Source organism: Tamandua tetradactyla, chromosome 21, assembly GCF_023851605.1.
Source record: "Tamandua tetradactyla isolate mTamTet1 chromosome 21, mTamTet1.pri, whole genome shotgun sequence".
In the NCBI taxonomy this organism is placed as follows: Eukaryota; Metazoa; Chordata; class Mammalia; order Pilosa; family Myrmecophagidae; genus Tamandua; species Tamandua tetradactyla.
The window spans coordinates 47,209,372-47,226,440 of record NC_135347.1 but is presented as its reverse complement, the minus strand read 5'-3'; the positions used below and the strand labels follow the sequence as shown (position 1 = coordinate 47,226,440).

The 17,069-nt window shown below is 35.5% G+C and overlaps 1 protein-coding gene across 3 annotated transcripts in view; it reads right to left on the bottom strand.

Moving 5' to 3' along the window:
• EDIL3 (EGF like and discoidin domains 3) overlaps positions 1-17,069 on the bottom strand; it is a 459,417-nt gene that overhangs the window by 150,971 nt on the left and 291,377 nt on the right. For all 3 annotated transcript variants that reach the window (XM_077139203.1, XM_077139204.1, XM_077139205.1), the window contains one exon: positions 9,543-9,724. In XM_077139203.1, the coding sequence (XP_076995318.1) occupies positions 9,543-9,724 (182 nt within the window). The remainder of the gene's footprint in view (positions 1-9,542; positions 9,725-17,069) is intronic.

Here is a 17,069-nt window from a genome sequence, read left to right as displayed (position 1 = left end):
TCATTTCTAACCTTAGTGAATATGGTAAATTTTTCTACATTCAAGTTTAACTACAGTCAGTTTTAAACAACGAATTCCCCCAAATGGAAATTGTTTCAAAATTAATTGCAGCCTCGAAAAAAAAAAAAGCTTTCAGCATCAGGCCAGGTGGCTTGGTATTCGGTCACATTTTTCAACACAAGGAGGTTTTCAGTGAGGCACTGGGGTAGAACCAATTTGTTCAGTAACTACTGTAGAAATAAGGGATTCCTTCAGCCCAATCCAAATAGAAATCCCACTAGTTCCCAGAAGATAAACATGAAGGGACAATCAAACCTTTAGCTCAGAATCTCACTTTTCTTTCCTCTGCATTTCTCACCTCCAGGGACTTGAGGACAGGCTGGCAATAATCACTCTCTGTTCTTTCAGAAGATGCTGCTGAAGGCCTATTATGACTAATTGTTGCATTAAAGGCAGCAGCTGACCTTAATGCATTCATCATCATAGGCAGGCCCATGGAGCAGGTTCAATACCTTTGGTTGAAGCTGGATGCAGATTTGTAGGGGAATACAGAAGAGTGCATTTAGCAATAGAATGCGGAACTCGGAAAGAGGAGAATTCGGAGTGCTATTTCCCTTAGTCCTAAGTGCTAGAAATGGGTGTATTTAGCTTAGCCCAGAGGCTGCCTAGAAGGTCATGGAAAGAGATATGAAGAGGAAAGCAGAATAGGTTTGCCATGAATATGATCGAGGTAGATTGAGAAATCAGAGAATCTAAACTTTGCTTTTTTTTTTTTTTAAAGACATGAAAATAGCAGGATGTTACTGTAAGGGATGGCGGACTCCTCCCACTCAAGTAAGGAAGTATGGAAGGCCCGTTGCTTAAGTCTCAACGTCCTAACCTGACCCCCATCCCCCCTAAAACACGTCAGTATACGAAGGATTAAGTTTACCAGAATATGAAAGGTGCTTTAGGGCATTAAGTTTATTCAGTTGCTCCCCTCTATATAAGGGCAGTCAGAAAGGCAAACTAAGGATTCAACCTACCCTAGTCTGTGATTGGTTGAAAACTAAATGAATAATTATGATAACAAGGTGTAGAAAACTCATCTATTACTCTGCTAGTTTCCGAGGCTAGGTGGTAACTCCTAAGTAGTGAGCCAATGGTGAACCGGGGATGCGGGGCAGGTGGGGGGGGGGTGGAGGGGAGAAGAAGGAGGGAGGGTCTCCTCCATGTTTGGGGCTAAGATGAGCGGAGCCTGCGCGCTCCCACGCTCTGCGCTGGGTTGCCGCTGGGTCCAGCGCATGCTCTTTCTCATGAGAAACAAACAAAAGCGCTTCCACCATACTGGGTCAGTCCGAAAAACGAGCCGGTAACACTGCCCCATACATCATTTTCAAATGATTTTTCAGATGATTCAAATGATCTCCATTTCACTCCATCACTATAAACTAGAAAATGTACCTGGTAATTTGCAGGAGGCAAGGAAATGAAACACACAACAAGGCACTGACAGTATCAACCTTTGTAAATAAGGACGTCAAATTAGAAATGGTTTTCTCATGGCCAAAATGTATAGCAAGTATTATGAAAATACCTTTCCTATGAGGATGGGTTATGGAATTATTTATTAAAAGTTTGACAGATGTTAAAATTGTGCTAAAGTAATTCTCTGTAACTCTTTTAGTTTATTAGTAACGATAATAAGGTATGGTATGCATGTTTTTAATTTTTTGTATGGGTAGAAAATTACAAATCGCATGAACTAGAGAGATAATATTTTTAATGTTTTGTCTAAAGTAAATCAATTTTGGAAGAGGTGATGTGTTTATTTTAAAATCCAAATCGCATGTCAAGTAATTATAGAAATTTATAAAAATGCGCAAGAAACTAAATTAAACATTTACGTTTTAACATTTCAGAAAGAAAATATAATTTGCTTAGGCTAAGACAAAAAAATTTGGTGTTTGGTAAACAGGATTTAAGCAGCAATTTTCCTGGCAAACACCTTAAAATCTAAACAGTGTCCTATTACTATGGCTTATAAAAGTGACTTGCAGTTATTAGGGAGTTAAGTATGGGTCATTGGGATTTACAGGAAGTGTGATTCTTCCATCTCTGAATGGGTGCCATAGTCCTTCTGTAGTGGTTGGATGTCCGACTTATGCTACTAGTCAGGCTGTGTTTAAACTGCACAATTCAAATGCAAGTATATAACAGCTGCACATAGAGAGTGTGAACTGAACTGTTTTGGGTGTTCTCAGTGTCGCTCAGTGCCTAATAATTTCCATGCCCGTGTTAATCCTAACAGTATTTAATAATCTCGCGCCTGTTTTGTTCAACATCCCCTATTCTTCTATGAGTCAAGCATATGCATCTATCCTACAGATTTTGTTGTTTTTGTTTATGGCACTATGGAAAGAGACACAAATCAGGTGTAATTCCTGCTCTCAAGTTTCTTACAGTCTAGAAAAAAAGAGAGAAAGGTAAACAATTCCTGGAAAGGTATTCTAGCTGCTATGACTGAAATACATAGCAGGTAGAGTTGGAAAGAAAGGACAGTCTAATCAATTTCATCTTTGGAGATAAGAAGCAGGGCTTACAGGAACCCTTATAGAGAAGGGAATAATGGAACTGAATCTAAAGAAGATTGACATATGAGAATAGATGAACCAGGTAGTGCACAAGCCCAAACACAGCAGCAAGAAACAGCTTGATGCATTTGAGAAACAGCAAGAAATCCAGGTCAGTGAGGCTTTAGGTGCTGAAAGAGGGGAGGAAAAAAACTCAGAAGCAAGAAGAGGGACTCTAGACACAGCTGCTTCGAAATTACAGAATGACTGCTATATTGCTATCCATATATTCTAGTTCAGAGAATGTGGAGTTATGGTACAAAATACATGCTTTAAGGTAATAAGTTGGCAATATGTATTAGGATTAGTATAAATGTGGTAAATGACAAAATAATTGAGACCAAATAATTATTTTTCAATACAGAAGCATCAAATCATTTTCACTTAATGCTGTGTTTTTTTAAAATACTAAAGTAACATTTGTTTTAACATACTTCTGATAGATAACTTAAATGAAAATGGTAATTTGGCACTAGAGCTGACTATTACAAAAAGAAGATAATTAGAAGAAGCAATTCATTAATATTTGAACATAATTAACCTTAGAGACGTATTTAGTATGGATCACGGTGTATTTGGGCCTATGTTTGTTTGTTTTTCCAGGAAAACAGGCTAAGCTATTTTCCACTTGAATGAAGAAGTTGTAAACCTTGAATTAGTCTATGTGATCCAGTTTCTGTAGTTAGAAAACAACTAGAAAAGGAAAAAATTACTTAAGTTCTGGGCTTTTAGAAATGATTCTTGTATCAAGAAGCATGAGGTCCCCGAATTGCTAAAAACATCTTGAGGAAAAAAAACGAAGCTGGAGGTCTCGCGCTGCCTGACTTTAAGGCATATTATGAAGCCACAGTGGTCAAAACAGCATGGTATTGGCATAAAGATAGATATATCGACCAATGGAATCGAATAGAGTGCTCAGATATAGACCCTCTCATCTATGGACATTTGATCTTTGATAAGGCAGTCAAGCCAACTCACCTGGGACAGAACAGTCTCTTCAATAAATGGTGCCTAGAGAACTGGATATCCATATGCAAAAGAATGAAAGAAGACCCATCTCTCACACCCTATACAAAAGTTAACTCAAAATGGATCAAAGATCTAAACATTAGGTCTAAGACCATAAAACAGTTAGAGGAAAATGTTGGGAGATATCTTATGGATCTTACAACTGGAGGTGGTTTTATGGACCTTAAACCTAAAGCAAGAACACTGAAGAAGGAAATAAATAAATGGGAGCTCCTCAAAATTAAACACTTTTGTGCATCAGAGAACTTCATCAAGAAAGTAGAAAGACAGCCTACACAATGGGAGACAATATTTGGAAACGACATATCAGATAAAGGTCTAGTATCCAGAATTTATAAAGAGATTATTCAACTCAACAACAAAAAGACAGCCAACCCAATTACAAAATGGGAAAAAGACTTAAACAGACACCTACCAGAAGAAGAAATACGGATGGCCAAGAGGCACATGAAGAGATGCTCAATGTCCCTGGCCATTAGAGAAATGCAAATCAAAACCACAATGAGATATCATCTCACACCCACCAGAATGGCCATTATCAACAAAACAGAAAATGACAAGTGCTGGAGAGGATGCGGAGAAAGAGGCACACTTATCCACTGTTGGTGGGAATGTCAAAGGGTGCAACCACTGTGGAAGGCAGTTTGGCGGTTCCTCAAAAAGCTGAATATAGAATTGCCATACGACCCAGCAATACCATTGCTAGGTATCTACTCAAAGGACTTAAGGGCAAAGACACAAACGGACATTTGCACACCAATGTTTATAGCAGCGTTATTTACAATTGCAAAGAGATGGAAACAGCCGAAATCTCCATCAACAGAAGAGTGGCTAAACAAACTGTGGTATATACATACGATGGAATATTATGCAGCTTTAAGACAAGATAAACTTATGAACCATGTAATAACATGGATGGACCTAGAGAATATTATGCTGAGTGAATCCAGCCAAAAACTAAAGGACAAATACTGTATGGTCCCACTGATGTGAACGGACATTCGAGAATAAACTTGAAATATGTCATTGGTAACAGAGTTCAGCAGGAGTTAGAAACAGGGTAAGACAATGGGTAATTGAAGCTGAAGGGATACAGACTGTGCAACAGGACTAGATACAAAAACTCAAAAATGGACAGCACAATAATACCTAATTGTAAAGTAATCATGTTAAAATACTGAATGAAGCTGCATCTGAGCTATAGGGTTTTTTTTGTTTTTGTTTGCTTGTTGGTTTGTTTGTTGTTGTTGTTTTTTACTATTATTACTACTTTTATTTCTTTTCTTTATATTAACATTTTATATCTTTTTCTGTTGTGTTGCTAGTTCCTCTAAACCGATGCAAATGTACTAAGAAACAATGATCATGCATCTATGTGATGATGTTAAGAATTACTGAGTGCATATGTAGAATGGTATGATTTCTAAATGTTGTGTTAATTTCTTTTTTTTTTTCTTTCCATTAATAAAAAAATAAAAAAAAAATAAAAAAAAAAAGAAGCATGAGGTTTCTGTTAAGAGTAGAAAGAAAGTTTCCACACACATAATTAAATGAACCCTTTTGAAATCAAATAAAAGATTATTCTATTTTTTTGTAGCATTCTCAACTCCAAATTTCACTGCAAAGCTTTTTTTCTTCTTAAAGCTATGTATGGAATTTTTACTTCAGAAATGTGTATTTGTAACATTACTTGCCTTCTCAGAATTATCTTTTTGGCCCATGTATCCTACACTATTATTTTGTTTAAAATGCTAAAGTCAGATTGTTCTGCTCTTGAAGATTTTTTTAAAATTTTGAAACAGAAGAATTTAATAGCCATTTAGAAATATAAACTGGTGGAAATATTTAAATATTTCATGAGGCATGAGCAATGCTTACTTAGAAGGTACTGCTAAAGCTGGCACCCACTTTTGAGTAAGACAGAACTTAGTTTTGCTCCCTCCAGCTCAGAGGCTTTCCCTGGATCACTTATTTCTTATGATCCTTCCTCAATTTCTTTCCTGTTTGTCTCTTGTCCAACCACTGGAGTTATTACTCTCTGCAGTTTCAACTACCAAGTGCCCAGAATCATCAAGCAAAAGTCTTTCGTCCCTCCCTCCCTTTCCTTCCTCCCCCCTTCTTCCTTTTAAAATGTCACTCAGGCAGCGAAATCAGTCTGGACAACTGTTCCTGCAGCGAGAACCAAAGATGATCTACACTAGGTCTGTGGGGCAGTCTAGAAATTTTATTTCTACCAAGTGCCCGGTTGATTCCTGTGCATATTAAAGGTTGGAAAATAACTCACTCCCCTCTGCTCGCTCCTCCCCAAACTCTGTGGTATATAGAAACATATGAAGATCAGATCCACATTTTATAAAAGGGTAATTATTGAAAAGAGAAAGGTCAAAACCTACTCTTCCCAGTGATAAAACACTAGTGTTCAAACAACTACTGATAAATTAATATTCAAAGAAAAGTAATGGCTTTGCCTTCGTATTATTCTATATCATACACATCAAATATATCAGCATGTAATAATATAGCTATGTAATATATAATGAAGTGAGAATTTCCCTTTTCCAGTATTCTATAAATATTATGCAAATGTAGTTTTAGTGGAATAAAAGCTCCAAAAAAAATTGACAGAATATAGAGTAGATATTCAGTATTTGTGAAATGGATAGATAAATTAATCCAATGTAATTGGCTGGAAATCCAATTATAGAAATTCTAGAAAGAATGCATATACAGAAAACAAAATCACCTCAGAAATTAAAACAAAAACAGTAAAATGAAAATATTACTGCACATAACTATGAAAAAATAAAAAGACTCAGGAAATAGAAAATAATTATCTTTGAAAATAAATAATAATGGTCATGCTGACATATGTTAGTTAAAAAAGATCTCAGAATGTGTTCATGAGTTTTTGTATTTTTACATGAAGTAAACTAAGACTTATTCCCGAAGTGTCCAAAGTTGCTATTTCTAACACACCAGTCACAAAGAGTAACTAATATTCTAGTTGCTAATGAAGTAGGCAGTGTTTAATGTGGCAGTTATTTAATAGTTGGAAAAAAGTCTAGGTAAAGAAATAAAGGTCAGAAAAACTTGACAAAGTTACTTGTTTAACTGAATTTACTGAACTAACATTTTAAATCCAGAACCAATTATCAGCATTGTGGTGTTATTAATAAGTGCATGCTGAACGTGTAAATTTAAAATGGCAATTTCAACTTTCATTTCATCAAGACAAGCAAGAAAAGTGAAATTGAATACTAATTAGTACATGTGTGCCATACACCTGAAAGATTAAGGAATACTGTGCTCATTATAAGTGAGTTTAAGCAAAGTACTCAAACACTTCATTTGAAGGACTGAATGTAAATAAAAGAATTTTGCTCAAATACAGAAAGTTTGAGACATGAATAGACTCCACAGACCTGCTTTGATAGTTTATTTTCTTTTAAAAAGAATAACTTCGGAAATAAGTAAACAAGAATACAGCAAAACATGTACCTTGAATGCAATCACTGAGAAGTATTTATTGAATAACGGCAGTGAGATTTGCCCTTTCCCTCCCATTTTTTTGTGAGACTCTTCCGTAATACGAAATACTTTTTAAAATTTGCTTTTACTGGTTTTGTCTGAGTTCATTAAAATCCTCAGATGAAAATAAAATAATATTAATAATCATCCCAATGCCATTGAAAATAAAAGTATTTAATTATTTTGCTTTCAGTGATAAACAACATCATATTTCACTAAAGTCCTCTAAGAACGGTTCACTGTCCTATCCCTTTGAGGGAATTTCCACCTATAACCACAGGGATGAAAACAACTCAAAGCTGATACTTTCAAAAGCAAAATGATCCATAGTGTTAAGTAGCTAATTTACTAGGACAAAGTTAAGTGAAAAATGAGGGCATGCAATATTTAAAAAAGGTTGTATATTAGAATGGATGTTGTAAATCATTGAAATTACTGAAGCTTCTAAATATAATTTGCCAAATAGAAACCCAGATGCAAACAGGGTGACATCATTTTTCAATTGTTCTGTAATTTCTATAATGAATGTTAATTTCAAAAATATTATTATAGCAACTCAAAAATACATTTCAGAATAGTTGACTACAGTGCATTGAAAAAATCTCTGAAATGATTCTTTACCAAACAGAATATAAACATTTTTTGTTATTCTGTGTCTATTTTAAACCTCAATTGGGTCTTCATTAGTATGTGATTAAAATTGCATGAATATGCCATTTCCATTCTCTAGAATTTTTCTTGCACAAATGTCTAAAATTTTGGCAAATTATAGGTAATTTTTTTTTTTTTTTTTTTCTAAGGAAAGACAGAGAGAAGGAAGGAAGGATAGAAGGAAGGAAGGAAGGAAGAAAGGGAAACATTTTTAAACATTTTCTTGTTTTTTTATTGTATTCTGTTTCTCCGTTTTTGTTACATGGGCTGGGGCCGGGAATCGAACCGAGGTCCTCCGGCATAGCAGGCAAGCACTTTGCCCGCTGAGCCACCGCGGCCCGCCATAGGTAATTTTAAAAGCAATGTCTGCAAATGTATGCAAGCATAATTTCATAAAACAAAACAGGAATATCAGGCAACTGCATAGAGCTGTATATAGAAAAGAATGCATACAGGATATGTAAGAATTCATAAGAAACCTGAGCAGAGGAAGTATCTGAAGCAATTTCTAAAGCATGGAAGTCATACTAGTTAGACTTGCCAGCTTCCCTTTCTATTAAATGTCTGTAAAGCATCCCCTATAATTTGGAAGTGGTGATGTCATTAAGAAGACAGGAATTTCCATGTTAAAAGTTACTCTGAGCTGATAGAATAGCTCAGCCACCTAAAAGAAAAGTCCAATCCCTTCAAAGGTCTGTAATTGCTCTCCATTGGTATGGAATAAGGCTAAAACCTTTCAATATGAATCATAAGGCATCCCATGAATTTATCATACAGTTTTAAATGCTTCCCTCCAGCACCCTATACTCAAGTTGTGTTTTTCTACACAATGTTTCACAGATTTATTCCTAGCGTATTTGATCATATCACTTAGCATCTATTCTTTACTGAAACTCATGTTCAAAGGCATGATCAAAACTATTTTCCTTATGAGACTGTCTCATGATAATTAATTATTTCTTCCTCTGACCTGTACTGGCTTTTTCTTCTTCTTAGCACATGTTGTCAACTTTTTAGAAAGTTATTAACGTGCTACTCCCCAAAAACAGAAGTATAATCTTTTGCAGAAACCACGTTTTGATCTTTTTTTTAATTGTCTTTCTAATAGAGTTCAGTTAAGTGCTCAAAAGGCAATTAAATGAATAAAAATAAGGTGTTGCATTGCTATTATCCATGTCCTCTTTGAGAAATCAGTTATATCTTGGTGTACCTTGTTTTTTGTTTAGAAAAATAGCTGGCTGACAAGAATAAATAAGAGACTATGAATTTAAACACCTTAAGATACCGAAAGAAGATGCTGAAGACCATTAATGTACTGTTATCATAACCCATTATATATTTTATATTCGCAATATGTGGAACCACTTCTTAGACACAGAGAGGGAATAGATATACTTTTTATTTTCTTGAAGTGTCAAAAGTTACTAATAAATGTTAACACAATGCTAATGAACAGATGGCATATATGAAAACCTGCTACTCTGATACGCATTTTCAAAGAGTGGTATTTATACTTCGAGAGTTTTAACACTTTTACATCTTGAAGATACTTTTCCAATAGAATGTGCACATTTCTTACAGTTTCAGATTTTGACTCAACTAAATCATCCTTTCTTCTGGGCCCATGAAAGAAGAGTCAAACTCTGAGTTCTCAATTGTCACTTTCCTTAAATGACTATGGCCACTCTTTGGCAATTCCCTTGCCCCATTCCCTGCTGTTACCTGAATCCATGGCCATCTGTCATTTTCTGCAGCTGTCCAGGCATTTATAAGCCCCTTCTTATTAAGGCGTGCATAATAGGGATACCACTTTTGGAGTCCAAAAAGAGCTCGGTGGGTAGATGAGGCTGTGATTTGCTGGTTTGATATGATTCCACCTTCAATTCCTAAGGGGCCCGAGCATTCTGGGAACAAATCGGGAAAAACATGCATGTATTAGAAATAATCCATACTTAAAATTTGGCTGTGAGGTTTGACGGTAGACATTTTTTAAGTTGATTTTCATTTGTACTATCATGCCATTTAAGCCCCACCTATTTTACAGAGCTGTGATTCATCACTGCACTAAGGAAAACATCTCTTGCTCCTCATGACAATCCTTCTTCCCTTGCTTTGATGTGCCACCTTTGCACACATGCCCTTTCTGTTTCAATTATACATTATGTGCTGTTACTTTTAGGCCAACCAGAGTTTAATACTCTTAAAATGCCTCTCTTGTATTTTATATTCCTTGAGATTAGTTTGGTGCCTCACAAATAGTGAGCCCTCAGTATGCATCGACTAATCCATATGTATTGCGTAGCATACAGCTGAGTTTTTGTGTCACAAACATTTTGTACTAACTTAGTGTTTCTCTTTGCTATAGGCATTTTTAACTTATGTATTAATAGTCACTGACAGTTAGTTACACATCCACAAATAAGGCACTGGGTAAATCTGTCAGCATTTAATAACTTGTGATGTTTTATACATTATAGAAAAATATGGAGCTATATTATTTTATAAAGACAGCAGATAGACTCTGACAAGAGTATACATAACAATATGTGTACCACTCGATAAGCTAAGATATCAATATATTTATCCTTCTAATATTTTTAGTTAAAAATTCACAGTTCTACATTTAAGGATTTTGCAATTACACTTTAACATTTTTCTTTTATTTTTCTTTACATTTGTGTCTTTGAAACAAGAAACATTTTTAATAAAAATTTAAAATCTAAGATTAAAGCATACCCTCCTAAAATTATATGTTCTCAGAAATTGAATGTGTTCGTTATTTTAAATTAGAAATGGAGGTCAACTCATCTAAATTTATATGTATCTGTGCATATATACAGATGTAGATTGTTTATATAAATTCTCTATATATGAAGTTCATAATTATTTCATAAATTTTCACTAGAAATTACATTTTATTTTAAATTCACTCTTGAAAATTCAGAATAAATCAGATTATGACATAATGAAAAGTAACATCTGATTCTCTTGATTTCATTATTTCATACTCCAATATTCAACTATTTGCCAGTTTGGATTTCTATAATGAATATGATCGTTCTCTTATATAAAATATATTACAATAATTTATCAGAATTCCTGAAAATATGAGAGCATACCACTATTACTGAATGTCAATGTATAGAAGTCAACTCGAACAGCGATTATAATCAAACACGTTTGTGATTTTAAGTCTTATTGAAATCCAGCGTTCCTCAGTGATTAAATGTTTATGCTCAGATTGAAGTTGAAACCATAAAGGGAAGAATTCCAAAGTTAAGTTATAATATTTTTTTAAAAGTTAGGAAGATGTTTCTGATTGGCAACCATTTTTTTCATTAGGTAATAAACATGTTTCTTTTCCCATTTCATGGGCAGATAATAAGTAACATTTTTCTAATGGTTTTAAAACCTTTAAACATTTGTTATAGGATGATAATACCTGGATAAGCAATCATTGTAATCAGATGTTATTTGAAAAGATGACATCAATTCAGTAAAAATTACACCTCTGAGATTGATAATTAATAAATCATTCAGCTAAGTGAAATCTAGACCAGAAGAGCTTTCTTTAAAAAAAAAAAAAAGCCATGCGATTAGAGCTGTTTAACACTTTCTGAAAGTGTATTATATTGCTTTGAGGCCACTGAATTAATAGTCACTGATTTTTAGAATTGCAGTATTAGAAGCCACAAATAATACATTTAAGTTTCACATTCCAAAAAACTTAATATTGAAAAACTCGGACGTTGATTCTTTGGATTCATGCTTTGCTTTCCATTTTAAACTTTGAGATCCTCACAGATTTCATAAAAGTGCTAAGGAACTTTTGTAATGAGACTGTGTGTGATTTTAAACAGCTGCAGGAGTCTTTTAAAGGATAGTCAATGTGCCATTAAAATTAGTATCAAGGATCCTTGTCCTTGACTTGCAGAAAGTCTAGATTGAAAAAAAAAAAAATGACACAAGCAGGAGTAAGAAAGAAGCCTGGCAGGGTGGAAAGCCAGCCTTGGTTAATTAAGCTGTACGACATTCTTAAAAGGAACTCTGTGCAATTTACTGTGTGTTTCCAAGACCTCACGCTGAATTGGAAATCCTCACAGAAATCTGCAACTATTTCAAAAGAAGAGGTTTGATATCAAATCACAATATACAATAAGTCTACTTCATCAGTACCCTTTATCTCCCAATCTCTCCTTATTACATATCAGCAAACACACTGGCTGTGAACTGTCGCATGCATTATAATATAAACCCAAGACCAGTAAATTGATTTTTAAAACATATTTACATAGCCGACTATACGGTGAGGCTAATCCACAAGGGTCCTGATCTCTATTACACCCTCATTTGTCATGCACATTCATTCGCTCAGGAAATAAATCGTGACTCAGAAAATATATAAATAAATACTACATTTACTCATAAATTTACAGTTTATGAATATGAAAAATATATGAAAATATATAAAGTATTTTCACAAGAGCGAGTGCATTGCTGTATTGTCAGTTTCACAAGTATTTCCTTCCCCAGTCCTCAATTCCACATATTTTGGTTTTTTTTTCTCCATTAGAGAAGTTGTGGGTTTTCAGAACAAACATGCGTGAAATACAGGACTCCCATATACCACCCTGTGCTTAACACCTTGTGTTGGTGTGGAAAATTTGTTACTATTGATAAAAGCACTTAAAAAATTGTGCTATTAACTATATTCCATTTAACTTAGGGTTTACTGTTTGTGTAGGACACTTAATTAAAAAAAAAGATATTTCAGCCTTCACTCACACACTCTACGGGTCAACAAGAGAAGCTCTCTCAGCTTACTTTCTTACCCATTAGTGGTCTTCTAGTTTCCTCATTTTTAAAACCGAGGTTATGATGACACCTAATTTGCCAGTTGTGAAGGAATAAAATGTGAAAAATGCTTTACTTTTGTGGCTATGAAATTTTTTTCAGGGCTCACTTCTTTTTCTTTTTTAAATGCAGTCTTACTGAGATATATTCACACACTTTACTAACCATCTGATGTGTACAGTCACTGGCTCACAGTATCATCACATAATTGTGCATAAATCCCCATGATCAACTTTAGAACATTTTCAGTATTCCAGGAAAGAAATTAAATAAAATGAAAAAGAAAACCCAGATGCTTCCATACCCCTGAACCGCCCCTATTATTGATCCATATTATTGGTTTGGTACATTTTTTACTCTTGACGAAAGAGTATTAAAATATTACTCTTAACTATAGTGCATGGTTTTCAATAGGTACATCTTTTCCCAATAGGTATATCCCTCTCTTAGTAACTCCTTCTTATGAAGAACTTCTGTATTTGTAGAATTAATCATGGACATTGTCTACAACAAGATTAACTGTGTGGTGCATCCCCATGTTTTAACCTCCAACTTTCCTTCTGGTGAAATACATGACTCCAAGCTTTCCCTTTCCATCACATTCACACACCACTCATCACTATTATTCTCATAATAATGTGTTAAAGTCACCTCTGTCCATTCCAAACATTTAAGTTCAACCCAGTCAAACATTCCACATATATTAACAACTATTGCCCATTCTTTAGCCTCATTCTATATCTTGGTAACCTATTTTATGTCTATGAGTTTACATATTTTAAATAGTTCATATCAGTGAGATCATACAATATTTGTCCTTTTGTATCTGACATCTCACTTAGCATAATGTCCTCAAGGTTCATCCCCGTTGCATGCTTCAGGACTTCATTCCTTCTTACTGCTGAGTAATATTCCATTATGTCTATATGCTACATTTTGTTTATCCATTCTTCTGTTGATGGACACTTGGATTGTTTCCATATTTTGGCAACTGTGAATAATGCCGCTATGAACGTAGTTATGTAAATGTCTATTTGCGTCTCTGCTTTCAGATCTTCTGGTTATATCCTGAGAGGCGGGATTGATTGCAGGCTCATAAAGCAACTCCATACTTAGCTTCCTGAGGAACTGCCAAATAGTAGCTGCAACATTTTACATTCCCACCAGCAGTGAATAAATGTTCCAATTTCTCCACATCCTCTCCAAAGCTTACAGTCTCCTGTTTGGTTAATAGGGCCATTCTAGTACATGTGAGATGATATCTCACTGTGGTTTTGATTTGCATTTTTCCCTAATAACCAGTGAAGCCGAACATCTTCACCTGTACTTTTTTAGCCATTATTTCCTCTTTGGAAAAATGTCTATTCACAACTTTTGTTCATATTTTAAATTGGGTTGTCTTTTTATTATTGAGTGGTAGCATTTCTTTATATATTCTAGATATCAAACACTTATCAGATATGTGGTTTCCAATATTTTCTCCCATCGAGTCAGTTGACTTTTCATCCCTTTGACAAAGTCCTGTGAAACACTAAAGTATTCAATTTTGAGCAGTTCCCATTTATTTTTTTCTTATAAAATGTTTTAAAATTAATGAGCCTAGTTCTATAAAAAAACTTGCGTGTTTCTCTCCAGAGAACCCTAACTGAGGCAATGATGCTGGTTTTTTATCCCCATTGGAGCAGATCCTGGGTCTTTTTCACTGCTGTACCCTCAAATGTCACAGTGGCTTCTACATAGGAAGAGCTCATTAAATATGTGTTGAATGTTGTTTGTTTGTTTGTTTTTTCCCTAAGCAGTAAACTAATAAGCGAATTCAAGCCCTGTACTTTATTTCACACTAGAAAGTTGTCACAATAGGAGCTTTTCTTCACTAATCATTTGAACTACAATCAAATGGATGCCATCATAACAAAAGATTCAAAATCCAATTTCCTTTTGCCTGTGCCATCCACTTCCTCAATGTCTTTTTAAATTCAAGTTATAAAAACTAGTGAAGGAATTGCAATTCAGAGTGCAAATGATTATACACCGAAGCAACTAAGAATCTGATGCTTAAAAGAAAGATAATATGGGGATATATACTGCTATCATTATCAAAGAATGATGGAAAAGATAAGAAATAATAATTGATGAAACAGCTTATATTAAATGAGTACTCTGAAATTTAAAAAATGAATCCACATGTGCTTTCTCACATCATCTTCACAATAATGTGAGAAGGGGAGTTTAACCTGTAAAAGATGAGGACAGAATTTAAGCAAATGCTCTACTTCAAGTTACAGCAAAGTAGCAACAATTGATAGAGTGAAGAGTTGAGTAGTACTTCAAAAGTTGATTCTGATCTTATTCTTGTGCTGTTACTTTTTTTGGTCAGGGTACTTACACATACTAAAAAAGTGGACAGAACAATTAGCATGAAGGAAACATGCTGAATATCACAAGTAGCAGTCGGGATATGAGAGCTTTCACTAATGTGAAACATGAAAACAGTATGTGGTAGCTCACACAGCAGTGAATCACAGAAGTGAAGATTGAAGGTGAATGGAGGTCTGTATTTCCTGAAATGTTAAATAAAAATTGGTGCCCACATCATCATCAGATTATATACTGCCTATCTAGAATGGAGATGCTAGCTAATTCAATCCCAACTTAAGTACTGACTTCTTACCACGTGCCCATCCGGCCATCCTCCATTCCTTAATATATACTTATTGAAGGCCTACTATGTGTAAGACACTTTTCTAGGCAGTAGCAATACAGGGTTGAAAAAAGGCAGAAAAGAGTTCATATTGTAGTGTGGAGACAAATGACAAACTCTTAAATAAACAAAAAGAAAACAAGAAAAGAAAACACAGGAAGAAAAGAAAAGGATGAGCCAAGTGAAACTGTCAGGTGATCGGAGAAGGCCTTTCTGAGATGAGACATTAAATTAATCTCTGAATGAAAAGCAGGGCCAGCTATCACATTATGTAGCCACTGGTATCCTCAGGGAGTTTCAGTCCAATGAGGAAGATGTATGCAGAAATATAAGTGTTTGATAAAATACGGCAAACGCTGTGATGGTGGGTGCACAGGATTCAATGAGAGAAGGAACGAGGCAGTCTTAAGCCAGCCTGGGGTCAGAGGAAGATTTCCTGGACAACAGTACGGACTAGCACAGTAAAGAAGGAAGCAACAGCACGTTCCGGCTGAGACAGAATGATTAGGTATGATTAAGGGACTAGAGAGAATTCAGGACTGCCAGAATAAGAGAGGCTGACTGGGAGATGGCCAAGAGATGGAGTGCAGAGCTAGGGAGAACCTCGATTATTTGGCTGAAGAGCTTGCTATTAGGATTTGATTCTACGAGTTATGGTGAGTTTTTGAAGAATTCTAACATGGTCACATTTTCCTCTAGGATAGCTCATCCCTACTGCACCACAGAGGGGAGATTTAAGATGAAACAAGACTGTGGTCAAATAATGAGCTTCTACAGTTGTTCTGAGGAAAAATGATGCAGGTCTGAAGGAGGGACGGAGAAGAGGAAGACGTAAAAGATTTAGGATATTTAGCAGGATCAACGATGGCCAGATGCTGTGTGGAGGAGAGAAATGTAATATTTGAGTTTCAAAGGTTACCGGTATCATAAGGAGCCTTGAATTGGCACTTTACTAAAGAATAAAATGGACTGCCAGGGAAGCAGTTTTTGAACCGGCAGGTATTTTTGGAAGTGCCCACTGCTGTTCCTACTGTGAGAATAGTGGTAATTAGACTAGTGCTGAATACAGCAGAATACCAGAGCAGAATATGGCACTCCACATTTCTGGATGCTAGATCTATGTTCATGCATCTCTGGTACTGTGCTTGCTCCTGTCAGGTTTAACAGTAATCCTAAATTTAATGAGTCCAATCAACAGGACTACCAGAGGCTCTTAGGCATCACTCACATAGTCAGTTAAAAAAGTGCATTGTGTGAATTTTCTGAGTGGGCTGGAAATGCCTGCTGACCCAATGCCCTGCCGTTCTGGCTAGCAAGGAGCAAGTAAGCAGTGTCACCTGGTAGGGAGACCAAGAGCAGCTGGGCCAGCTGGGGGAAGACTCAAGTGCCCTCCACAGATGTGACTCTCTGCCTTTGCCGAGTCAAATGCAAACAAAACAGCTTCCAGTGAAAGTCCTTCTCCCTCAGCAAGCAAACTCATTCTCTGGAGTGGGGCGAAGAACGGCACCTGCATTTTATTGATCTTGCAGCTGACACGCAGGCAGTGTCTCAAAACGTCTCACATCTTGTTCTTGAGTGTGCTGATTAAGCCTTTCAAATAAGTGAGATGCACAGCTGAATCTCAACAGGAATGTACTGCTTTCATTTTGCTCTGTCTCCATATCCAGACATCTTCAGAATGAAAGGATTTCACA